The sequence below is a fragment of the Protopterus annectens genome, chromosome 6.part1 (genome assembly GCF_019279795.1).
Source record: "Protopterus annectens isolate FY-2018-M chromosome 6.part1, PAN1.0, whole genome shotgun sequence".
NCBI lineage: Eukaryota > Metazoa > Chordata > Ceratodontiformes > Protopteridae > Protopterus > Protopterus annectens.
The window spans coordinates 499771972-499797913 of record NC_056738.1 but is presented as its reverse complement, the minus strand read 5'-3'; the positions used below and the strand labels follow the sequence as shown (position 1 = coordinate 499797913).

Here is a 25942-nt window from a genome sequence, read left to right as displayed (position 1 = left end):
AAAAACTGACGAGAATTTTAATAGAGCGCTGGTTATAGAATTTAATGCAAGTTCTACCTTGGTTAAAAGTATAATAGAAAGGGAATGGAGCAGGTTCATATCTATTACTGGCCTAGATAGAATACCTAAGGAAAAGTTAAGAGTAGTTTACAAAAATTCTAGCAGCTTAAAGAATTTATTGGAAAGGAATTATACGACAAAAGCAGGAAGTATTAACACAAGAAGAAAAAGAACATTTAAATGTGGGCATTGTGCTCATTGTCCATATCTGTACAACAAAGAAACCATGTACTTAGAAAGTAGAAAAATTGTACTAGAGGGGAAAAGAACACGTAATTGTGAAGACATGGCGATAGTGTATCTGGCAAAATGGGTATGCTGTCAAGCATTTTATGTGGGGAAAAACAGAACGCAAATTAAAAAGAAGAATTTGAGCATTTGTATGAGGTAGAAAAATAAAAAAGAAACAAACGCACTCTATAAACACCAATTAGAGTGCTTGGATGCACATTATTTATTCTTTGTATAAAAAAGGTGAGAAAGGATGAAAGGGGTGGCTTATGGGAAGAAATAATTGAAAATAGAGAGCTTTGGTGGCAAGTAACTTTGCAAGCCAACAAATGGCCAGGGCTAAATGATTGTATCTCAATAGCCCCCCTTCTTAAATTAAGAGCTGCTAAATTATAAGGTCTTAGAACATGAACTAATAGTTTTTAGGGTTTTATTTTAATTACATATTTACTATTCTTTATCCTTGTTCATTTATGTTAAAATTAATTTGTTTAAATAGGAGAATGAGGTTTTAAGAAACAGTTTGTAACATATTTAACAATTTAATTTCATTTCATATATATTTATTTCTTGTATTCATTTTTTATTTGGCCCAAGAATTTTTTGGCTGTTTCAGTCCCTTTCATAAGATTTTTAAACAGATGATTTATAGTAAATGTTTTAGAATGGTATTATACAATTACTGTCTTTACCACAAGGTGGTGCTATAATCAAGTTTGTATAAGGTTTTATCATTTTTATGATTATTTTAACATTTATTTTTTATAGTACTTTTATAGTAACATTTGTATGCAATTTCATATAATTTCTTTTTTCTTGGATGTCTTAAAGTCTTTTTATACATGAATTTTGTTTTAATATGTATATATATATATATCGGAGACCATCCATGTACAATTAACAGTGGGCAAAACTGCCTTTCGGTGTGTAGCCTGCTACAGACAACCCTCCCAAACTCAGGAACCCCACTCGGCCTTCATGAGAACACTGGAGAATATGAAGGTCTCTCCAAACACAATAATATTGGGTGACTTCAACTACCCAAACATCGACTGGGAAAACTACTCAAGCCCCAACACTTTTGCCCAACGGTTTCTAGAATTTATAAACTCAAATGCTATGGAACAACTGGTCACTACTCCCACTGGAGGATTGGACCTGGTCATTACCAACATGGGGACTCTGTTCCACACCAGAGGTATGTCCATCATTGGTAAGATCAGACCATAAGTTAATCTCACTGGACATCCATATCCCATCCCCACCTCCAGCCAAGGAAATCACGGTGGAAAGTTCTCAAAAGCAAATTTCAGACTTCTCAAAACCGAGGTGGAATCCTTCAAAGCCAACAGGCCAGTGGAAAATACTGCCCAAACAGCAGAATCCTTTACAAATGCATTCTATGGACACCTACAGGAATGCATGGACCGTGCTATCCCAAATAAAACCAAGATTCACTCCTCCAAAGGCAGGAGACCAGTCTGGTGGACCCTGGCCATAAATAAGCTATTCAACAGAAGGAGGAAGCTACTACATGATAGAGCAAAATCCCAAAAAGGGAAGGCATCTCTGATCAGTACTAGCAAGAAACTACGATCCCTCATAAAATTATCTAAGGCCAGCTTCGAAAGAAAAATTGCGCAAGACACTAAAGATAAACACAAGGCCTTCTTTAGTTATGTCAGGAATCTGGGGGGCAACTCCCAGATATGCTCTGAGTTAGTACAAAATGACAAAAAATACACTGATCCCACAGACATTGCCAACATCCTGGCAGACAGGTTCAGTGCAAAGTTTCCCCCCTTCCTCCCCCAAAAGACCAAATGTCTATCCCAACAGAATATAGCCTCCCTGACATCACAAATGCACAGGTGAGAGCTGCCCTCTCCAAAGGAAAAAACACAGCATCAGTGGGAGCAGACGGTGTCCCGGGCTGCGTCTTACACGAGCTCCAAGAAGAACTAAACCCTCACATAAAGTCACTGTTCAATCTCAGCCTTACTACAGGATATGTACCCAAGGAATGGCGTACAGCAACAGTGGTCCTGCTCCACAAAGGTGGTGCCACAACGGACCCAGGAAACTATCGCCCTATAAGCCTGACTAGTCTGGTCTGCAAAGCTATGGAGCGTATCATCATGGAACTCATAAACAAGGACACTGGTAACCTCCAGACATTGGGTCCTACCCAATTCGGCTTTGTTAAGGGCAGATCTTGCCTCTTGAACCTAGTTGACTTCTTTAAAACAGTTACCAAGGCCATAGCTGAAGGGAAGGTAGTCCACACGGCCTACCTGGACCTCGCTAAAGCCTTTGACACAATACCCCACTCAGGCATCATAAATAAGCTCACCAGCTTAAATATCAACCCCTGTGTCACAAGATGGGTTGCAAACTGGCTCAGGGATAGAACCCACATGGTCAGAATTGCAGGTGCCACTTCAGACTCCAAACCAGTTACAACTGGCGTTCCACAAGACTCAGTCCTGGGACCTCTCTTGTTCGGTATGTACTTCTCTGAGGTGCAGGCTAATAAGGGAGGACTATGGCTGACCAAGTTCGCAGATGACTGCAAGCTGGGCACCATAATCAACTCTCCGGCTGACACAAGCATCCCCCAAAAGGGTCTCACAGAGACTGATAACCGGTGCCAGATCCATGGCCTTAAGCTAAATGCCAAAAAGTGCATAGTCATCCCCTTTGGGAAAAACAAAGTGCCCACAAATTACCACATAGGTGGTAATCTATTAAGTACGGAAGAAGTAATTGGGGATTTGGGGACCCATGTAGATAGAAACCAGTCTTTTGACAATCACGTTGTCAAAGTGGTTAAAAAGACCTTCTATATAGCCCACCTTATCATGAAAGGGTTCACATCTAGAACAAGAGAGGTCATTGTGCCCCTCTACTCATCAGGCCCATAATTGAATACAATGCCCCATTTGGGATGTACCTTAACCTGACACCTGCAGCAACTGAAGAGGCCCCAAATGTACCTCACCAAGAGGATCAAGGGAACTCAATCAGATGCCCTGTGCAGTTGGGCTAAAGAAACTCCAACTCTACTCAGTTGCTTACCACCTACTCAAAGGTGATCTATGCCTGATGTATAAAGCCATATCCAACCCAGAATTAATGGACATGCTCCACCTCAGGAAATCCATATCCCTTAGAGCTACACGCTCCAGGGACCTAAACCTCAGCACAGAAATAAATAGGACATGCTGAAGGGACAGATTCATATCCCAGAGGCTGCCCTCACTCTGGAACAGAATCCCAATCCATGTTAGGCAGAGCCCCTCACTGACTCTCTTCAAGAGAAATTTTGACGAGTGGATGGGAGATCGTAAGTTCACCCCTGGGATCTCTTCTGTGTCCCTGCTAGACAGGGGCAGAGTAAACTAACCTTAAAAGGGCTATCTTCTTTGACCTACTCTACAGAGGCACAGTCAACTAATCTAAAAGGGTGGTGAAAGCCAAACACACTGGCTAGGCTTGTAAATGCCCCAGGGCAGATAGCCTAGTATCAACCTATTTCTACTGTTTTTTTAAATGTTCCTGTCATACTTAATTGGAAATCTTTGATTGGATCTTTTTAATATGAAAGTATTTAAATAACCATTGGAGACAAACCAGCCCACATCTGAAGAAGTTTCAAAACGAAAACGTATTTGTGTTGTTGAGCGTTAATGTGTGTATCCGTTTTGTAGTGGAGTGTGAATACTTTTAATAAATTTTTTTCAAAATAGACCCATATATATATATATATAAATATGTTGGAAGAGCTGACCATGGTGGCTGATTGAGTAATGGTAACAGTAGTATCTCTGATGCTTGTGTACCACCTGGCAGGTTGCGTCTCATTCACAGGAGCAGTTGCTGATAAAATGTACCACCACCATATTTTCACCCTTAAATCTGTGAAAGCCACAGTTTCCTTTGTATTTGGTGATGTCTGACTAATGATAACCATGGGGAGCTCAGTGCTAGAAAAGAAAAAGAAAAACTGATATAGATAGTATTAGTTTAGGATGGAGTTAGAAATGTGGAGACCTCCTGAAGGATGATAGAAATTTGTATTTGGTGCGAAGCACCATGTTGATAGTGGATAATGGCATATCACAGACTGACCTCATGATAACTGAAAAAGTAGAGAAAGACTGGGTTGCTGTTTTACAGTGCTTGAAGAATGGAGTTGCTGCAAAAAATCCAGAAAACATACTGGCACATAAAATTTATTGCATTTTCCATTCATTTTGCAGATCATTTAAGTTTACAGATTTCACAAACCAGTTGAAAGAAAAGTGAAATTGTTCAAAGAAAGTTTCTTATTCAGTTTAAATATGTTCAACAGAAAACAGACATAGGTTCATAGATTAGTACTAGGCTAACTGCCCTTGTGAGCTATTTTCAGCCAAGCTAATTATTCCTTGTGAGACTCAAACCCTGCACTTTGTGTTTGTAAGGCAAACACCTTAACCTTTAGGCCACCCTCCCATATCATATATAGGCAAGCTAATCATGAATTTTTGAAATGTGTCCTGTTTTCATTTATTTGGTCACACAAGCTAGAAGAGGGAGAGTCGAAAGAATTTTGTAAAGCTGTTTTGTTGAAAAAATGTTACATTTAAAATCATTTGCAGAATGCAGACTGTGTGATCTCAGTTTTCACTTATTGCCTCGCAGTGAATTTAAGATCAATTCATGATGGAGTGCTCTTACAGATGTAATATTTTTGATGTTATAACTATGGATTTTAGCCATTAAAATTTGTGTATTTTAATTCCGCAGTTAACACTGATATAGAGACAGCTGTAGTGAACGTATCATATGCAACAAAAGATCAAGCTAAAGTGTAAGTAAACCATGTTTTGTTTTTAAATTTTCCAAACATATATTGCATCTGCATATACCATGTTTGCAATACGAAAAGTCATTCCAAGTAGTTTGATATCTTTGTGATGTCCGTCTTTGTAAAGATGCAGTAAACTTTCCTAAGAATGCTTGTTAGATGATAGTAAATACCTATTGGAATGCATGTACTCTCAGCCTATGACCTTCAGAATATCTGTACCCCAATATCTGCATGGTAATTCTGTTTTAATGAATAACTCAGTTATGAATTAGCAGAATATTTCAGTCACGTAAATGCTACATTTTATTTTATTAATTCCTGCTGTACCCATTGCCTAAGCTTAATAGTTTGCATTCTGGATGTTTCCATGTCTTGAGGATTCTATACTGTCATTTTTTCCATTCCTGGCACCAGTGCTCTTACTAGGATTGGGTAGTTTTTTTTTTATTCTGGGTCTTGTACACGCAGCTACCTTTTTTATTTTAACCTACTTCTGTCCATGATATATGCTATATAAAATGCAGTCTATATATCGGTGACGTCTTGGTGGGATTTTGTGAAAAACAGGGTCCATCTAGTCAAGGTACTAACCAAGAGCTGAGGATGAATTCTGTTCCAGCAATACGACTTTCCTTTGACTGTTAATGTATCATCACTCCATTCTGACCCTCTTGCATTGTCTGATTCTCTTAAGGGTTTCATGTATTTTCCCAGTACAAGTTCTCTGACCCAGGGATAAAGGAATAATCATACCAGTGGTACTGTGTGCTCTGTTAGCTTATTTCATGGGAGAATGGAGGCATAAGACTTGTCTGACTGCCCCCTGGCAGACCGACGCACACAAACACACACACTCCTGAGAGCTTAATTAATTTTTGTCGACTAGCACAACACCTCTTTGACCCAGAGTGAAGGCAGTAATCATACCACCGGTACTGGGCTTTATTAGCTTATTTGATGGGAGGATGGCAGTGTAAGGCTGCCTTTGTGTCTGTCTGTCTCTGTTTCTCACACATACACTCTTTCTGACACACAAACACACTATGCACACAGACATGCAGACACGCACAGTAGAGGGCTTAATTCATTTATCAGTGCAACAGCCATAGCCAGTGTTAACATTTTGGGGGCTCCCAGCAAATATCAAATTGGGGTCCCTTTGGCACTTTCAGTCCAAGTATCCTCCTGTCATTATCACCCTTCTTAAGGAAGTTTTTGTTCATGCTGCAAACTTTTAGGAGTAGTAAGCACAGATGGACCTGCAGTTACAATATTCTTACATTACAGTAAGCCTGAGTATTACACTATGTTGGCCCATCTCACAAAGGGACATTTACAATTACTGGCATTTAGTTGTAACAATAATGCATTACAACAGCTATACGTACAGGGCTGGACTTGGGTGAATAGGTAAAGTGGTGCCCTAGGCACTGCCTACTGTTCCAGCCCCCCCCCCCCCCAACACACACATGCGCGCGCACACGCACACACACACATCCTCTTTTCTGTCTTCCCTTATCTTGGGATCCCCATTGTATGCACATCATCTTTTTCTTCCTTTTCTCACATTTTGCCTTACTCTTCAACTTTTTCAAGAATCCATAACTTTCTATATGCTCTGATGTGCTTTTTAAAGTTTTTTTTCCTTTCTACACAACCTTTTCATCCAGTGATGGCTTGAACAGAAATTATGATTAAGGAAATAAATTCATTGTTGCTTTTCAGCTTTAGTTTTCTATGCATCCTTTTAAATCACCTTTTCTGACCAAGGCAACAGATTATTAAACATTTAGGAAATAACTCAATTAAGTCAGTGCCTCCAGAAGCTATAGGGGTTATGGATGCTCTGGGGTGCATTTTGAAGCATTTTCCTAGTCTTTTAATCCACTGGTGGTCTAAATAATAATCATGAGTAAGAAAAGGAATTTCAGTTTTAGTCTTCTTTCAGAGAAGACCTAAGTTGTGCCCAAGGCTTAATGTTCACAGCTGACAAAATAGTAGCTCACAGTAAATTAACAAGATAATTGAGGATTCACAGGCCGTGTTTGGGAATACTGCCTGCTTCCCCTTCCACCCCAAAAAGACAGTTCCTGCCTATGCATCCCTCTGGTGTTAGAGATGAAAACAGAGATTCAGATTGCCACAGTCATATATTTCAAAGGACTGCTGACATTCATACACACAGCATTACTTAGTCCTCACCCCTAACCTCACAGGCAGCCACATGTATACATGTCTGATGTGTGATTGTGAGGAAAGTGAGAAAAAAATGGCTACAATAATGTAGTACTGTGTTGCTCGTAGGCAGTACACTGCCCCAACAAAAGCTATAGTAACTTTCTTTGCTTTTCCTCTGAGGTCTGTGTGAAAGGTAAAAGCAACAATGACCATATTGTCTTCAGTACAGACAGAAGCTACAGTGGACCTCCTGTGCATGCCTCTAAAGTTCAACTGTGATGAAAATTAAAGAAGCAATAGCCATGCAGTTCCCCCACATAACCTACAGCAACTTTCTGTATTCACACATATTGGCAGAGCTGGTTTTAGAATGGGCGCAACTGAGAGCAGAGGCCATTATCACCTTTATCTTATTTATCTTCATAGGTTCATACTAGGCTATCTGCCCTAGGGCATTTATAAGCCTAGCCAGAGTGTGTTTGGCTTTCGCCACCCATTTTAAATGAATTTTGCTATGCCCTTTTTCGAGGTTAGTATACTGTGCCTCTGTCTAACAGTGACACAGAAGTGATACCCCCGGGGTAAACCTACGATCTCCCATCCACTCATCAAGATTCCTCTTGAAGAGAGTCAATGAGGGACTCTGCCTAACCTGGACTGGGATTTTATTCCAGAGTGAAGGGAGCCTCTGGGTTATGAATCTGTCCCTCCAGCATGTCCTATTTATTTCAGTGCTGAGGTTCAAGTCTCTCGAGCACGTAGCTCGATGGGATTTGGATTTTCTGAGGTGCAGCATGTCCATTAATTCCGGGTTGGACATGGCTTTATACGTCAGGCACAGATTGCCTCTGAGCAGGCGGTATGCCACTGAGTAGAGCTGGAGTTTCTTTAACCGGGCAGCATATGGCATCTGTTTGAGCCCTTTGTTCCTCTTGGTGAGGTACTTTTGGGGTCTTTCCAGTTGCTGCAGGTGTCTGGTAAGGTACATCTCAAAAGGGGCATTGTACTCAATTATGGGCCTGATGAGGGATGAGTAAAGAGGCACGATGACCTCCCCTGATCTAGATGTGAATCCCTTCATGATTAGGTGGGCTATATAAAATGTTTTTCTAACCACTTTGGCCACGTGGTTTTCAAATGAGAGATTGCTATCAAATTGGGTCCCCAGGTCCCTAATTACTTCTGTACTTAATGAATTGCCACCTATGTGGTAATTTGTGGGCACTTTGTTTTTGCCAAAGGGGATGACTATACACTTTTTGGCGTTTAGCTTGAGGCCATGGCTCTGGCACCAGTTGTCTGTTTCTATGAGGCCCTTTTGTAGGATGCTTGTGTCAGCTGGAGAGTCGATTATGGCGCCTAGTTTGCAGTCATCTGCGAACTTGGTCAGCCACAGTCCTTCCGTGTTGGCCTGTACCTTCGAGAAATATATACCGAACAAGAGAGGTCCCAGGACTGAGCCTTGTGGGACGCCACTTGTAACTGGTTTGGAGTCTGACATGGCTCCAGCAATTCTAACCATGTGGGTTCTGTCCTTGAGCCAGTTTGCAACCCATCTAGTGACGTAGGGGTTTATATTTATGCTGGTGAGCTTATCTATAATGCTCGAGTGGGGTATTGTAGCAAAGGCTTTTGCGAGGTCCAGGTAGACTGTGTGGACCACCTTCCCCTCGTCAATGGCCTTGGTGACTGTTTCAAAGAAATTGACCAGGTTTAAGAGACAGGATCTGCCCTTAACAAAGCCGAACTGGGTAGGATCCAGTGTCTGTAGGTCCCCAATATCTTTATTTATGAGGTCCATGATGATCCTTTCCATAGCTTTGCAGACCAAGCTAGTCAGGCTTATGGGGCAATAGTTTCTAGGATCTGTTGAGGCACCACCTTTGTGGAGAGGGACCACTGTTGCTGTACGCCACTCTTTGGGTACATATCTTGTAGTAAGGCTGAGATTGAACAGTAGTTTTATGTTTGGGTTTGGCTCTTCTTGGAGTTCATGTAGGACGCAGCCCGGGACACCGTCTGGTCCCATTGATGCTGTGTTTTTTGCTTGGGAGAGGGTGGCTCTTACCTGAGCATCTGAGATGTCACGGGGGCAGCACTCTGCTGGGATAAATATTTGCCCTTTTGGTGGGGGGGGGGGAGAAGTTTGCACTGAACCTGTCAGCTAAGATGTTGACAATGTCTGTGGGTTCGGTGTATTTTTTGTCATTTCGGACTAATTCTGAGCATATCTGGGAATTCCCACCCAGGTTTCTAACATAACTAAAGAAAGCCTTGTGATTATCCTTAGTGTCCTGTGCAATTTTTCTCTCGAAGCTGGCCTTAGACGATTTTATGAGTGCCCGTAGTTTTTTGCTAATACTGATCAGAGATGCCTTCCCTTTTTGGGATTTTGATCTATCATGTAGTAGCTTCCTCCTTCTATTGTATAGTTTGTTTATGGCTGGGGTCCACCCGACAGGATGCCTGCCTTTGGAGGATTGGGTCTTGGTTTCATTTGGGATGGTATCTCAAAAACCTATGGTCTCAACACAGCCACAATTTGGAAACAATAATACCAATAATTCCATGTTTGCAAAAGGAATTTCTATGGTGGGCCCAAGCATGTCAAGCAAACACAGGTCTCCCATTCTGCAAGCCTCAAGCAAATCAAGTCATCACAACAGACGCCTCAGATTACGCCTGGGGGGCACACATGACAGACAGGTGCATTCAGGGCCAATGGTCCCAAAAGGAAAAGCACCTTCACATCAATCAAAAAGAAATGCTAGCAGTGATAAATGCAATTACAGCATTCAAGGACCTCCTGCATCCAGGACAATTATTGATAAGAACAGACAACACCACAGTAATGTGGTACATAAACAAGGAGGAACACATTCATACCCCCTGTGCAGACTAGCCATGACACTTTGGAACTTGGCTCTGGAATGGCAAATCGAACTTCAAGCACAGTACTTGCCAGGTTTGGAAAACACGCTGGCAGACAGTCTAAGCAGAAATATGACAGATCCGCACGAATGGAAGTTGCATCCTCAGGTGTTTACAAAGATAATCCAAGCATGGGGGAGGCCAGACATAGATCTCTTCGCCTCCCACAGGAATCACCAATTGGAAAAGTTTTGTTCAAGGACCTTTCATCCAAAGGCCTGGAGGGTGGACGCCCTTTCATTCAGTTGGACAGCATGGACAGTATACGCTTTCCCACCTCTGCCTCTTCTGCCCAAGGTGCTCTTGAAAACAAGAGCAGACAGACCGAAGATGATACTGATTGCTCCAGACTGGCCAAGACAGCACTGGTACCCACTCCTGAGGAGCCTAACACATACTCCTCCCTGGCCTCTACCTCTAATGCCTCTTCTGCTGACTCAGCACAGCTACAAAACTCTTCACAGTCAACTGAAAACACTCAATCTCGCTGTATGGAAAATTCCTTAACACCACAACAGACACTACTCACCAAAGAGGTGCAGGACGTCATTCTGGAGGCCAGGCGGCCATCTGCTAGAAAGGCTTACTCCGCAAAATGGAAACGGTTTTGCTCTTGGAATGAGAAAAAAGGCCAGGACCCTAGAAAACTGAATTTGCCTCAGGTATTACAGTATCTAGCTGAGCTGCTGAACAGTGGACTTTCATTTTCCTCCATAAAAATCCATGCCTCGGCCATTTCTGCAGAATTCAACACGGATCCACCGTTATTCTCTCACCCACTTGTAAGACAGTTCCTCAGAGGGGCTAAGAATATAAGACCACCAAGGAAACAACCAGTGCCAGCCTGGGATCTTAATTGCATTCTGGAAAAATTAACATTGCCTCCCTTTGAACCAGCTACCTCAACAGATTTGCAATATTTGCAATATTTGTCCTGGAAAACAGCTTTCCTTCTGGCCATTACCTCAGCTCGTAGGGTTTCGGAACTGCAAGCCCTCATGGCTGTGCAGCCCTTTCTCATCTTCCATCAGGACAAGGTTTCCCTTCGAACCAACCCGTCATTTATGCCTAAAGTGGTATCCAGGGTAGCTTTAAATCAAGCCATACACTTACCTACCTTTTACCCCAATCCTCAAAACAAAGGGGAAAGGCTGCTACATTCCTTAGACATCCATAGACAGCTACGTTATTATTTGGACAGAACAAAACCTTTCAGGAAATCAGAACAACTTTTTGTGTCCTATGCTGTAGGAGCTCAAGGGAAGCCTGTTACCAAACAATTTCAAAATGGATAGGCCACTGCATATGATTTTGTTACTCCTATCATGGGACATCTGTCCCTACAGGCATCAGATCCCACTCCACCAGGGCAACAGCTACCTCTACAGCCTTCCTCAGAGGAGTTCCTACCAAAGATATTTTGGAGGCAGCCACTTGGAGTTCTGTGCATACCTTCACAAAACACTACTACCTGCCTTTATATTCCAAAACTAGAGCAGGCTTTGCCACTGCTGTGTTGCAGGGCATTCTGGCTCATCCCAGTTCCACCTAGTGCCTACCACCCTGTGCGTAGCTTTGGGATTCCACCCATATGTGATTACTGCAACTGTATGCACGATGAACATAGTACAGTTTTGTACCTACCATAAATGTAGATGTTAGAGTGCTAATACAGCTGCAGTACAGTTTTCCCTCCCTCCTTCCCCTCTTGGTAAAGTACTAGTGGCTAACACCTCCTCATACAACCTAATTTGGGTTATCCTCCTGTGGTGTATTTGCTTGCAACTACTGTTTTTTGATTACATTGCATTGCTTGAATATATATATATATATATATATATATATATATATATATATCATTTATGTATTGCCTTCCTTTCTGGGGGCACCTGACATCTGGGGCAAGAAAAACTGAAGAATATGGCGTCGGCCGTGTCTTACATACCCCTGTCGCACTGACGTCAGGAAAGAAGGGACAACAACCGACGCCGGACCTAGACTTTGGAATTCGGCTGACCGAGGGACCGCCTGAAGGCAGAGAACCCATATGTGATTACTGCAGCTGTATTAGCACTCGAACATCTACATTTATGGTAGGTACAAAACTGTACTTTTTACCCACTGTTAGTTGCACATGGATGGTCTCTGATGCTTCGTGCTGTGCCACCAACCTGGAGGTGTGGGTATCTTTGATGAATATTGATACTCCTCCTCCTTTTGTGGTTCGGTCCAAGTTTTGGGGCCGAAAAGCATGGTATGAGGTATAACCTGGTAGTGCTGGGGTGCTCTCGGGAGCCTTGAACCAGGTTTCTGTTACTGCACAGATATTGATGTTCTCCATGCTAAGGAGAGTTTCGAGTACGTGCATCTTGAGGTTTAGACTTCTGGCGTTGAGTAGCATTACTCTTAGTTTCTTATCCCTTGTGATACCTATGGAGGTGGGTTTGTCTTTTGAGCCTTGCCTAAAACAGGCACTATGGGGTGGCAAGAGCCTTTGCCAATATCCGAAAGCCCAGGGGTGACAGGTGCAAGCTGTCCCTAGCGAAGCATCGTGGCTTGTCGAGCATGTCATCCCAGGCTGACAGGCATTGGATCCCCTTTGAATGACACCAATACTTAAGCCAGTTGTTGAAATTGATCATCTTGTCTTCATATTGTGGCATCATTCTTGGTGAAGGTAAGATGCTACTCAAGGTCAGGGTCATACCGGCCTGGGCTACATGCTCGGAGAGCTCCTCTGTCTCTTTTCATGTAGTCCAGGGAGGTATGTCTCAGGTCATTCACATCAGCATGGACAATGACTGAGTCATATTTGTACTTGCCTTGGAGTGACCTGAGTGCTTGTGTTATGTGGCGGATCCTAGCGCCCGACAGGCAGCTCACCGTTACCTTCTCCTTGTTCAGCCTGATGAGCGGGACGTCAGTGTGCCTGACGATAGTCACCTATTACAAGTGTATCAGGTGTGTTGTTTAGCCTTAAGGGCTGTGACTGTTGGCACACTGGCTTTGTGAGCTATGTGTTGCACGTGTTTTGTTTTGGGGGTAGCGGTTGCTTGAGTGTCTGCTTTGGAGGTCTCTGCTGCTTAGGCCGATTTTTATTTAGAGCCTCCGAGTATGTTTTTATGTGTTTGTGTTTGGTTTGCTGCCGTGGCAGGTCTATGTGAGACTGGAATTGTAGTGAGTGTGGTTTCCTTCTCCTCCTGACTGGTTATGCCAGTACTGAGTTGAGAGAGCTTAGCCTCCAGTTTGGCTATATGGTTGCATTTCTCATGTGTTGGAATTTGTTGGGAGGAGGAGAGGGTTGTCTGTGTACATGAGGCAGTTGTAACATTGCCTCAAGATTCCCAGATTCACCAGCTGGACCGGAGAGGAGATTGACAACTGACCTTTGGACATGCTAGAATAGTATTGGGAATTCCTTTATAATTGGAAAAAAGGGCCAATGGGGAACAAGGTACTCAAGGGGAGTTTGTGAGGGTGTAGTGCTTTTAATTTTTTAGTGCTGACTAATATAATTGCTTTAGTGAGCAAGTGCCAGGCTTTAGAGTAGGAATAGGGTGTTTATTATGAGAACTAGATCAGTTCTAAGGGAAAAAGTGAAGAGCAGACTTTGTGGAGCCTAGAATGGTTTAAACCCAGTTAAGCAGAGCTGCCCGATGCTGCGCTATGCGCAAAATCGCGCCAAAGCGGGTTTTATACAGGGGGACTTGAAAGAGCTAGAAATTGGCCTAAAACAGCCAATAGACTTTCAGATTCTTGTGCTGGGAACACTCCTCCAGAGATAGATAGGCTGCTGTAAGCTAACCACTGCCACTGGTGAAGAAAAAAGCCTCCCTTTATCCAAGAAAGGAAATGGGCAACACAGGAACTTTCCAAAAGTCCAGAATACAGCAAAGCCTGTATTTGGACTACTCTAGGTCAGGAAAGACGGGAAACAAGGAGATTTTTTTGTTTGTTTTTTTTTTTCTTTTTTGCAACAAATAGCAGGAAAATGCAATAAATATGTAACACAGGTTAGCACACTTGAGTGTGTAGCCTCAACAGGTAAATGCAACAAACAGGACAAACTTTAAAAGTGCAGGTGCAAAAACAACTTTAAACAGTTTAAAACAGTTCAAGAAGCAGAAATACTTGCAGTTTAGATAGATCGGACAGTCGGCCAGGTAGTAGCAGGGAAAAAAAACACTTATCAGGTTAACAGTCGCTCTTTTAGCCTTTCTGCTGCTAGCACCAATCTGCAGGACCACGAGGAGCTTGGCTGAGTAGTTACAAGCGCAAAAACCGAGCCAAAGCGGGTTTTATACAGGGGGACTTGAAAGAGCTAGAAATTGGCCCAAAACGGCCAATAGACTACCAGATTCTTGTGCTGGGAACACTCCTCCATGGATAGATAGGCTGCTCTAAGCTCCCCACTGCCACTGGTGAATAAAGAAGCCTCCCTTTATCCAAGAAAGGAAATGGGCAACACAGGAACTTTCCAAAAGTCCAGAATACAGCAAAGCCTGTATTTGGACTACTCTAGGTCAGGAAAGACAGGAAACAAGGATAATTTATTTTGTTTTTTTTTTCTTTTTTGCAACAAACAGCAGGAAAATGCAATAAATATGTAACACAGGCTAGCGCACTTGAGTGTGTAGCCTCAACAGGTAAATGCAACAAACAGGACAAACTTTAAATTACAAGCGCAAAATCGCGCTTTAAAGCAGGGGGTTAGAAAGAGATAGGAAATGGTGCAAAACTGCCAATAAGCTACAAGTCACTGGGCTGGAACCACTCCTCAAGGGACAGATAGGCTGCTCAGAGCTCCCCACTCTCACTGGTGAACAAAGAAGCTTCCTCCTATCCAAATAAGAATATGGGCAACACAGGAATTATGACACAGCCCAGAGATCAGCAATACCTGAAGACTGGACTATTCTAGTTCAGTAAAGGCGGGAAACAAGGATTTTTTTTTTTTTTTTTTTTTTTTTTTTTTACACAGTAGCAGAAATTAGGTACAGAAACACAGTAAATGCTTGAGTGTGTAGCCTACCAGTTAAACTAAGCAAAAACAAACTTTAAAAGTGCAAAAAAATTCAGAAATACAGGCAGGAATGCAATAAAACAACTTTGCAGAGCTTATTTAGTTAAAGAAACAGAGAAGTCTATATATACAGAAAAGCAGCTAAAACACACAAACACTTCAGATACAGTGCAACCTAGAGCACTTGAGTTGTAGCAATATTAAGGCAATTACAGTTATAAATGCTCTGAAATATACTCTATATTTCCAAAATGTTTGAGAAGCACAGTCAGAACGCAAGGAGATTCAGGCAAAAAAAAAATTTTTTTTTTGAAAGGGAAAAAGGAGAAACAGAAAGCCTTCTCCAATGTTCTGTCTGTATTAGGTAGAATGAGCTAATGACACTAGACTGGGAGGAGTGTCACAGATCAGATTTACAGTAGGGGCGGGCAACTGCAAAGCCACCAATATCCTACAGACAGTAAGCACTAGAGAAAGCCACAAATTAAAGTTTTTAAACTGATAAAGATTTGTAATGATACAGAATGCTTTTAACTGCAAACAAATCAGTTACTTGTGCAGATTAGTTAATAGCGATAAAATACACTCAAAGACTAAAAAGCAGGCAATAAAAATGCTATATATTAATTGTTAGAAACAATAATCTGTATAAATAATCGAAAAAAAAAACAGGATACTTGTATATCTCAGCTAACAGTTGTGGTCAACAACTCTCATCCACTCTGCTCAGTGTGTTAATAAGGGCATGTTACAGTCCTGTTCAGGTTTTTCCTCTCATTTTCCCCAACCAACAGTAGCTTTTTTGGGGCCCCACACAGTCAAAGGATGATTAAAGGGGCCTTGATGTATTCATTTATACAGTCCGGGGAGTGGGGGTCCACCACACTCCTAGAAGGTTTAAGTGTCTGAATGTTCTATGATATATTTTATGCCTTACTTTGGAAATGTAATTACTTGTTAGCTGCAGTTTTTACTGATACCTAGAAGAATAATGTGTGTCCCCCAGTGTTATTGTGTGTGTGCACAGACAGAAATCGGTGTTATTTTTTTACACACACACACACACACACACACACACACACACACACACCATAGCAATACTAATTTTACACTGATTACAGCAAATGGCAATACATTGTGCAACACTGATACTGCCACACCAGATCAGTGATTGCTGTTTAGCAGTCATCAAACAGCAGCAGGAATAAGCCATTTTTATTTACCTCACTGGCAAGTAATGCATACATGTCACTGACCCTGATTTCAGAGACCTTCCCTGATTTTGCCTCAGTTTTGCTCTGTCCTTCATAATAAGTGTGATTGGCTGCTAAATCATTCAGGATTACTGACAGTAAATCCAGACATCAGAGTTTTATACCTCTTACTGCCCAAAAATGCATGTTGATGGAAAAAATGTTGTATTCAAAACACGTTCATGATTTTGGGCCTTTAGTCTGCTATTAATTTTGATATTGTGCAGAATTCTTCAGCAAAGTTGAGAGTTATAGTATCTTGTGTTTTCCCAGTATTTATAGAACTCCCTGAAAGAGAAACCCATCCTTGAAAATCAGAAGCATCAATTCCTAAAACAAGCCATGCACTGAGATAAGTCATTTTGGGCTGCTGATCTTTCTAGTGTTTACCTTGCTCATGTTCATTATCAGCTTTATCCTAACAGGGTGATATCACAGCCCTGCTCAGGTTAAAGAACATAATCAGGAAGTTTCTACATTTTTTTTCTCCTTATTTTCCCCCCAACCAGCAGCAGCTATGGGGAGCCCCTACACAGTCAGGGATGATTAAGGGGGCCACCTGCAGCCACGGGTATTGCAGGTACCCAAAGCTAGCTATGTTAGTGTTAGTGGAGAGAATGTCCACCAGGAGGGCTTAACTAAGCCAGGGGCATTATATCAGTGGTGTAAAATATTTAATGGACTTGTGATGCATGTTACTTGATAAAACACTGTTACTATAACCACAGATTGCTTTAAATTGTAAAGGAGATATACATGAGAGTTATTGCTACCCACATGTTTTTTTTAATTGTACAAGATTACTGTATTAGCTTTTACAAAATATGAATATAACATGTTGTGGTTGGGGGCCTCACCCTGAACAGGGGGTCCCCAGCGACCACAGAGTTCACTAGTGTCTAAAGCTGGCTATGGCAGCACCTCTTTGGTTCAGAGATAAAGGAAATATTCCCTGGCTTGACTCACTTAAGGTATGTTTCTCGTCTGCTTTCAAACTGTGTAATGTCTACATGTGGTAGCACAAGAATCCTGTTATAGATGAGACTGCAGAAAAGCACAGTGTCAGCATATAGAAAAACATTGTCTTACTTCACATTTTAACTCGTTGAATGTGTTTAACTGCTGGATTTGGTACTAACGTCTTTCGACTGCCTTCTAAGTTCTAGCATACGTATTAGCAGATGGTGTTCATTCACTGAAGCAAAATACACTTCATTCAAAAAAAGTCATCAATTCATTCTTGGGAAAATAAAAATTTATTCCGTATAAAGAGGTATGCGGTTCTGAATATAAAGTCTCAGTCATGGTAAAAGTCGTCCCAGGCAAAAGCTACGCCAAGTCTCTTGCTCCTTATTTTCCAAGGGGCCTTTGCTGCGTTGTGTAAATGTAGAGGAAGTTTATCTATATATCTGCTTCACTCTCGATTGATATGTCCTTGTAGTTCTTTTCATTTAACAGGTCTGGCTGATTCTGAGCATACAGTCTGCAGATAATGCATTGATACTACATTTGGGAAAGTAGTGACTCAGCATCACCACTGGCATATGATTGCTTTGGCAGTCGTAGGGAAATTATCTTTCTCCTATGTTCATCATTCCCACTGCTGCAAGTAGCCTGTAGGCTATATGGGTTGTGTCTTGTCTCAAGATACAGCAAGCAGCCAGCCTTCAAAAGCTCTGGCTCCTTCCCTCACTTGTACCCTCACTACTGATTGCTCAGACCTGTGGAGAGAACATCAGCTGTCGGAGTGGAAAATTTTCAGTAGTGTCTTGCTGTCTCGTGAAGAAGCAGCTCAGAGGCTTCACTAAGAGAAGCAGCCAGTCTTCAGCTCCTTTCTGGCAGAAAAGTTCCCTTTGAGAAATCCTTCCTCATGGAAAATGTAATATTTATGTAAGTGTTTTTTGCTTTTATTATAGAAAATAGGACTTGATCCCTTTAAGAAACCAAATATATCCGTCATCTTCATTCATTCATTAACCTGTAGGTCTCTGTTCCGACCCTTGGAACCAACTTGGACGAGTCACTAGCTTGAGATTTGAAGCTTGCGCTCCTCCTCCCTACCCACAACCCCCCCCCCCCCAAATACCTCAGATCTCGTTGGCCGCTCTTCAAATGAGCAGCAATGTTTTTGGTGCCCTTCAGCTCCTCTTGAGTGCATTTTATTTATATATTTATTTATTTACATTTGTTGACCGGGAGTGTCCGACTGGACGTAGGTCCATTTTCAGCGGAGGCCCGGGGAGGAAAGCTCCACTGTTAAAATAAACAGACAGTAGTTACATTGGATTACATAGCGATTAACAATTTAATATAGCAATTACTTACAACATGTTTACAGATGAAGAACATAGTACATCAGTAGACAACTAGAATCTTTATCTGTGAAGTACATAAGACATTAACAAATGTTACAATAAGAAGTTCCTGCTGTATAGTAAGTACTAGGCTTATGAGCATCTGAGCTTGCTATAATCAAGGTAGTTAGTGGAGTGAAAAGAAAGGTAGTGGTTGGATGGGGTGGGTGATATTAGAGTGGGAGTTCCAAGGGCATAGCCAGCATGTTTTAGGTGCGCTTTTAGTAAAGTTTTGAAGTGGGTGCATGATGGTATGGAGGTAATTGTGGGTGGGAGGGAGTTCCATAATTTGGCTATGGTGCAATAGAATAGTGCTTCACCATCAGAGTTATTGGCTTTAGTGATCTAGTGATTTTTGTTTTTGTTGATTTTTCACAGTGAGTGTTCACTTTTCAAATTATACATTTCATCTGTCACCTTTCTTTGTTCCATCTAGTTATACTGGTACTCTTATTCGTAGTTCGAGTTTCTGTCCAACATAGGCCTTTTCTGTCCTGCTCTTTGCTTTTTTTTTATTTTATTTCCTATCTCAAGTCAGACAGGGCTGATAAGCCCGTAGGGTTTAAGAAGTGCACTTTCTGTGGGCATAAGATTCCCTTGTCTGATGCCCACAGTGAGTGCTTCCATTGCTTAGGGGGCTGCTCACTTGAGCAACGACTCTTCTATCTGTGCGGGCTTTCACCTGCAAGCTCTGGCGTATCACCATAATAAACGGATTATTAAGGGGTTATTGCCTGTTTCTTCCCCTTTTTTCTTTGTCATGGGCTCAAACCCCCTCCAGGAAGCATAAAGAGGCCCTGGAATCCAGAAAACATTCTCTTGACCGGTCTCGATTTTCTCAGTTGGAGCCTGCAAAAAAGGTCCCAAAACCCTTGGAACTAAAGGAATCGGAACCTTCCCCTTTGGTTCAGTCAGTTGCCTCTCCCCCTGACCTCTGTTCCTAGTTGGTGCCCAAGCGTCTCGGTTCAGAGAGCTCCTCTTTAAAAGATCTCCCCAAAAAGGATTACCAGACCTGCTTTCACTTCCTCCTCCATCAGGTTTTCCTTCGGACAAGGATGTTGGTATATTGATCAGGCAATTTCTCAAAGCTCAGATTCAGATGGGGATTTTGCCTACTCTCTCCCCTTCTGGATCTGTGAGGCTTTCCCCATTATGCCTTGTGGCTCCTTCTCCTGTCTGACCTTCCGTTTCAGACTCATCGGTTCTGTTAAGTCACAGGAACCGGGGTGTCAGAGCCAGTAGTCATCACATCTTCGCTTTAGACTACTACTCCGATGCGGTTGGCTCCAACAGTGTCTGTTCAGTGTGTTTCGGAGCTGTAGCCTCGAAGTCGAGTCTGGGGGAATGACTTCAACTCCAAGGTTTTTAGATTTGTCGCTTTCCCTCAAAGTGTTGTTGTTTAACAGCTTGGCTCTAACTCCCCCTTCAGAGTGGGAGGCTCGGAGCCCCTGAGGGTTGTACGCTGTGCTGGCCTTGGCCCCAGGGGGGACTGCCCTCTGGTGTTCGGAGCCCTTCTGCCCTCAAAGTGGTGGAAGAGGGTCCTCTCCCATTCTGGGAGACCCTCAGTTCTCACCCCTGCGCAACCTCCCCTTGCATCCACTGGATCTGTTTCCAAGGCCTGTCATCTAGCATGTGGACAGCCAGTCCCAGGAAGCCTCCAGATTGTCCCATCTATGGACTCTCAGAGATCTCCTGACACCTCCCTGGAGCATCCCATTGAGGAGGTTCCTTGGAAGAGACTGTGCAAGAAGAGGCACATTGATTCCCTGGAGGAATTTGTCAACACTAATGTTGATTTCGAGGAAGGAAAAGGGTTCCCCAAGATCTCCACATGATGACTCTTTGGAGACGTATTAGAAATCCTCTGCCAAAAAGGTGGATGGTCTTCCCAAAACCCCTCCTCAGAGGAATCAGTTCTGTTGCAGGCTTTCGGGTCCGGCCCATCTACATCCTGGGTGTCTCCCCCTGCAGACCCGCTCATCAAGCTGGTGTCTTCTATTGCATGGAAAGAACCAGACATAGTAGAGCCCATACCCAAGTGCACAGACACTATCTTAAGTGCTCCCCAGGACAAAGCTTTTTGGACTAAGGGTATTCCAGTAGATGTCATGGTTGTTGTGGCAGCCACCAAAAAGAAGCTGGCCCAAGAGAGCTCCTCTGTCCATTCCCCTGACAGGAAGTCTTGGGCTTTGGACAGATTTGGTAAGAGAGTTTATGCTTCGGCCACTTTCACCTTGAGAGCGCTAAACTACCTGTCCCACTTTACAAGACTACAGAGGGACTTAGTCAAGGAACTCTTTAGCTGTACCCCGAGGTCCATGGCTGCAAAGAATCGGAAGGTTTTCTCCTCCAGACTGGCCACCCTCCAATCCCTGTTGAATGTGTCCATGAGGTTGATATCCCATGCGGCAGAGTGTACCTCAAGGGCTGCCAGTTACAGGATTGCCAAAAGGCATCATGCCTGGATGCAGCTGTGTGACTCTGCGGAACCTGTCAAGGCATCCTTTATCAGTGCACCTTTTGATGGATTAACCTTGTTTGAGCTCTCTGTTTGAGAGACACTCTCCCACAGTGAGAAAGATGGGAAGACCCTGTCTGCCATCGGGATGCGTTTTTCTACTCCACAAAGGTCTTTCTCCAGGAACCAGAGTGGTTGTAAAAAATGTGGTTCAAGAAATCTCAGGGTTCTTTTCAGGATTCTCAGGGAGAATTTTCCACCAGAGGCAGAGGGGGAAATAACCAGAATGGTAGATGCGGCCCACTTGGGCGAGGGGGTCCACAGAACCAAGGGTCTCAACAGTCCTTTTCAGACAGACCCTTCCAGTGCTCCTGAATGGTTGACCGACCGCTTTCCTCTGGAGGCAGTCAGGGGGTGCTTTTCCTTGCACCCTGAAGCCTGGGAAGCCATCACAAATGATCGATGGATGCTAAGGATCGTATCCAGAGGATAATGTATCCCCTTTTTAGAGACACCAAGGCAAAAATCTATCCTCCCTGATGTACCACCCAATCAGAGGGAAGGTGCAGCCACAGAAATAGCAAAATTGCTGTGAAAAAGTGCCATCCAGGAGGTCCCTTCTGATCATCAGATCAGGTGTTTAGCTTCTTTTTAGTATCCAAAAAGACAGGACCTCAGGTCAATCCTGGACCTTTACATCCCTGAACAAATCTGTAAAGAACACAGCATTCAGGATGGTTATAGTTCAGTCCATCCTACTTCTACTGAGGATGAACAACTTGATGTGCTCAGTAGACTTGAAGGATGCATACTACCACTGTAAGATGGACAGGTGCTCCAGAAGGTTTCCTCATTTCAGGCTAGGAATCAAGTCATTTTCAATTCAGATCACTCCCATTTGGTCTCACCACAGCCCCAGGGTGTTCAAATGCTTGGCGGTGGTTGCAGCTCATCTCAGGCTGCAAGGATTCCAGATATTTCCCTGTCTGGATGACTGGCTGTTGACTGCTCCAACCAAGCATTGTTTTATTTAGGTCAGGGATTACCTTTTACAGATGGCTTCATACCCTGGCATAACTCACAATTTGGAGAAATCCCAGTTGGAACCAGTTCAGGTGATACAGTTCATAGGTGCACGACTGGACACCACAGTTACTCAGGCTTATCTATCAGTGGATTGAGTATCAGGCCTACACCTTCACATCAAATTCTAGCCATACCAAACCCCCCAAGTGAGTTTGGTTCTCAGAGCTCTTGGGGCCGTCGTGGCCACAATATCTCTTTTGCCCACAGAGCTTCTTCACACGAGACTGTTGCAATGGACATTAGCTGTATAATGGTCCGTACTCAGAAATCCACAAAGCCTTCCCATCAGACTTTTCCAAGTATACAAAGAATCCCTGCTATGGCCACTTCACTCTGCAGATGTTACTCCAGGGCAGCCCTTCATTCTTCCTTCTCCAAATGCCACATTGACCACGGATGCCTCCCAGATGGGGTGGAGGGGCACTATCTGGGTCGGACGGTTCAAGGCACGTGGACACCCTAGGAGACCAACTTGCATGTCAATTTCCTAGCTATGAGAGCAGTTCTTTTGGTGTTGCAAGAGCTACACAGCTTTCTTCCTGTAGGGAATATTGTAGTACAGACGGGCAATATGTATGTGGTCTGGTACATCAACAAACAGGGAGGAATCCAGTATTACCCCCTGTGTCAAGAATCTATGAGCGTGTAACAAAGGGCGATCTCTACCAACAGCTTTCTAGTGGCAATACACATTCCAAGAGAGTCCAACATCCTAGCAGACAGGCTCATCAGAGTCCTGCTGATGCCTCATAAGTGGTCTCTGAACCCCTCCTCAGGAACAGTCATCAACGGATGCTGTACTCCATGCTTTGCCTCCTGGTCTACTCTGAGTTTCCTATGCTGCCCCTAATTCCCCAGTGTTTGCAGAAGGCCTCCAGGTTGAAGAGGAATGTTATCCTCATTGCCCCCTTCTGGCCTCGACAAGTCTGGTTTGTCTAGCTTTGGTCTCATCTGATTTGCTCTTAGGTGACACTGGATCCAGCTCTGGATCTTTTGTCACCCCTTGAGGCACCCTCACCCAGACCTTCAAGGCCTGAAACTAACTGCATGGTTTCTCCAATTCCGATGATGGTTGGATATCTCAGGCTTTCAGCCCCTGTCCAGAAGATCTTGATTTCTCCCCACAAACCCTCCACCAGGAAGATTTATAAGAGTAAGTGGAAAAGGTTTTCCATATGGGCCCAACAGAAACAGATAGACCCCTTAACGGCCCACATCCAGATGGTGTTAGATTTTCTGGCTTCCCTTTTTAACAGTGGAGCTAGTTTTTCCACTATCAAAGTTTAGTTAACTGCATTTTCCTTGTCGCCTCACAGTAAGACATTGTCCTGTTCAATTCTCAGAGTGTCTTCTGTGTGGAGACATGCGTGAATGAGCGTACTTTTGTTGAAGGTTGTGCGTCAGGGCCGGCAACTCGGCACGTAAAAATCTACTGCCAATCATTAGCAGACCGGAGTTCCGCTGTGGCAACCCCTAACCGGGAAAAGCCGAAAGACGCAACAACATTTAGGGGAGAATTCTTCTTAGGGGTACCTTCCTACTCTGTCCTCCCATTAATGATCCTCCTCCTCCCTGGAATTTGACTGTTATGTTGCAGGCTGTGGTTTGCCACCAGTTTCAAACCAGCAGCCACAATAGAGTTTATGTTTCTCTTATGGAAGATGCTTTTTCTGGTGGCCATTACTTCAGCAGGAAGAATCTGAGTTACAGACCCTTTCTTCCAAGTTTCCATAAGATAGGCTAATATTATGCACCAACCCATCTTTCTTACCTAAAGGTGCTACAGAAGCCAATATCAATCACTCCATCAACCTTCCTGATTTCTTCCCAATCTTTCAGAATGAAGGAGAATACACTCATTTCCTTGATGTGCAGAAGCAATTATGTTTTTACTTGCACATAACTAAGAATTTCAAGAAATAGGAACAATTTTCCATATCCTTTTCAGACACAAAAAGAGGTAAAGCAGTTACTAAGGCCTCTTTGGAGAGATGGCTAAAAGACTTTAATTCTTTTGTATATTATTCTAAGAACATCCCTGTACCTGGTCAGATTAAGGCTCACTCTACAAGGTCTGTGGCAACTTCTAATGCCTTTTGGTCAAGAGTATCTATTAATGACATTTCTGCAGCATCTACATGGTCTAATCCTCATTCATTACTCATAAATTGGACATCATTTCCAGGAATAGGTCTTCTTTTGGTTCTGCTGTGCTCTGGAATATCCTTCCATGAGGGCCACCTGGGGTTCCTGTAGCTGGGGACTCTGCCCCACAGGTTAATGAACAAATGAAGATGACAACATCAAATAAAATAGTTACGTTCTTACTATAATGTTCCATTTGTGTTGTCTGTCTTCATTAGCCTTCCCCAGTCCTAGATTTTGAGTGACCTGATGGATACGTTCATGGAACCACTGTTCCTGTTTAAGCTCCTGTGGTTTCCTATTCTACTGTTTGTTAGTTTATTTGTAGAGGACAAGGGGATATGTAGTGATAGAAAACTCGATCTGAAGTATTTTGGGGGAAAGAGGCATTATGAGTAGGGAGGAGGAGCTCAAGCTTCGAATCTCAAGCTAGTGAAGTGGCAGAGTCAGTTCCGAGAGTCAGAACCAAGACCCACAGGTTAATGAAGAATGAAGATAGACAACACAGAATGTTATGGCAAGAACATAACTTCTTTTTCTATGACACTGTCTGTTTCCTGCCTAGAATTACTATTTTTAGTTTTGGTTTAGAACAGATGTGCTTTCTTATGTAAACTTTGAAAGTTTTACTTAAAGTTTTATGCCTGACATTATTTATTATTGGCAGGGGTGTGACCTAGGGTTGACACCTTTTCAAATGCCCAAAGTGGGACATTTTTAGTAGAAACGTGAAATTTTACAGGGCAAAACATACCTATGATCAGTGCAAAAGACAAAACTTCACGTTTTTGCCCAAGTGAAAGCTTATTCTTGTAGCATTTGAGTTGTTTATGCTATCTCATAGAGCATTTAGGTGTTTCACATGTAAAATAACTGTTTTATGTAACTATTAAAAAAACACTTTGGAAATATTTTTGTCCTAAAACCTCAAGACATTTGCGATTTTTAAGTTTTTTTTCACAGGACAGGACTGCGCAAAGAGGGATGGGTGGTAACCGTAGGGTGACCGCGAGGCATGTTGTGCTTGTGTTCAGTCTGTGACAACTTACCTGCCATTTGTTTCTATCAGACTAATTTATTTCTTAGGGATTTCTGACAGGATTTTAATGTGCTTCTCATGCATTATGGTATTTTGGAGACATTTATTATGTGTAGGTATGCTGTTTGAAAGCTTACCTTCTGACTGACTCATTTTAGTGCTCTTACCTGTATTGGAAACATCCTCCTCAGTCACAACATAGATACTTACCCTGCTGCTGTTTTCCTTTCTACTTTGTTCCAGGGTAAATTCTGGTGATTCAGAAGGACTCTCCAAGCATTTGTGGAGAACCCCTTTTGGCCTAGGCAACATTGATTCTCCCTTTTTAT

At 42.8% G+C, this 25942-nt stretch overlaps 1 protein-coding gene across 5 annotated transcripts in view; it reads left to right on the top strand.

Annotated features, from left to right (window-relative positions):
- Positions 1-25942, top strand: part of IGF2BP2 (insulin like growth factor 2 mRNA binding protein 2) — a 1003123-nt gene that overhangs the window by 396740 nt on the left and 580441 nt on the right. For all 5 annotated transcript variants that reach the window (XM_044075951.1, XM_044075950.1, XM_044075953.1 and 2 more), the window contains exon 5: positions 5083-5146. In XM_044075951.1, coding sequence (XP_043931886.1) covers positions 5083-5146 — 64 coding nt within the window. The remainder of the gene's footprint in view (positions 1-5082; positions 5147-25942) is intronic.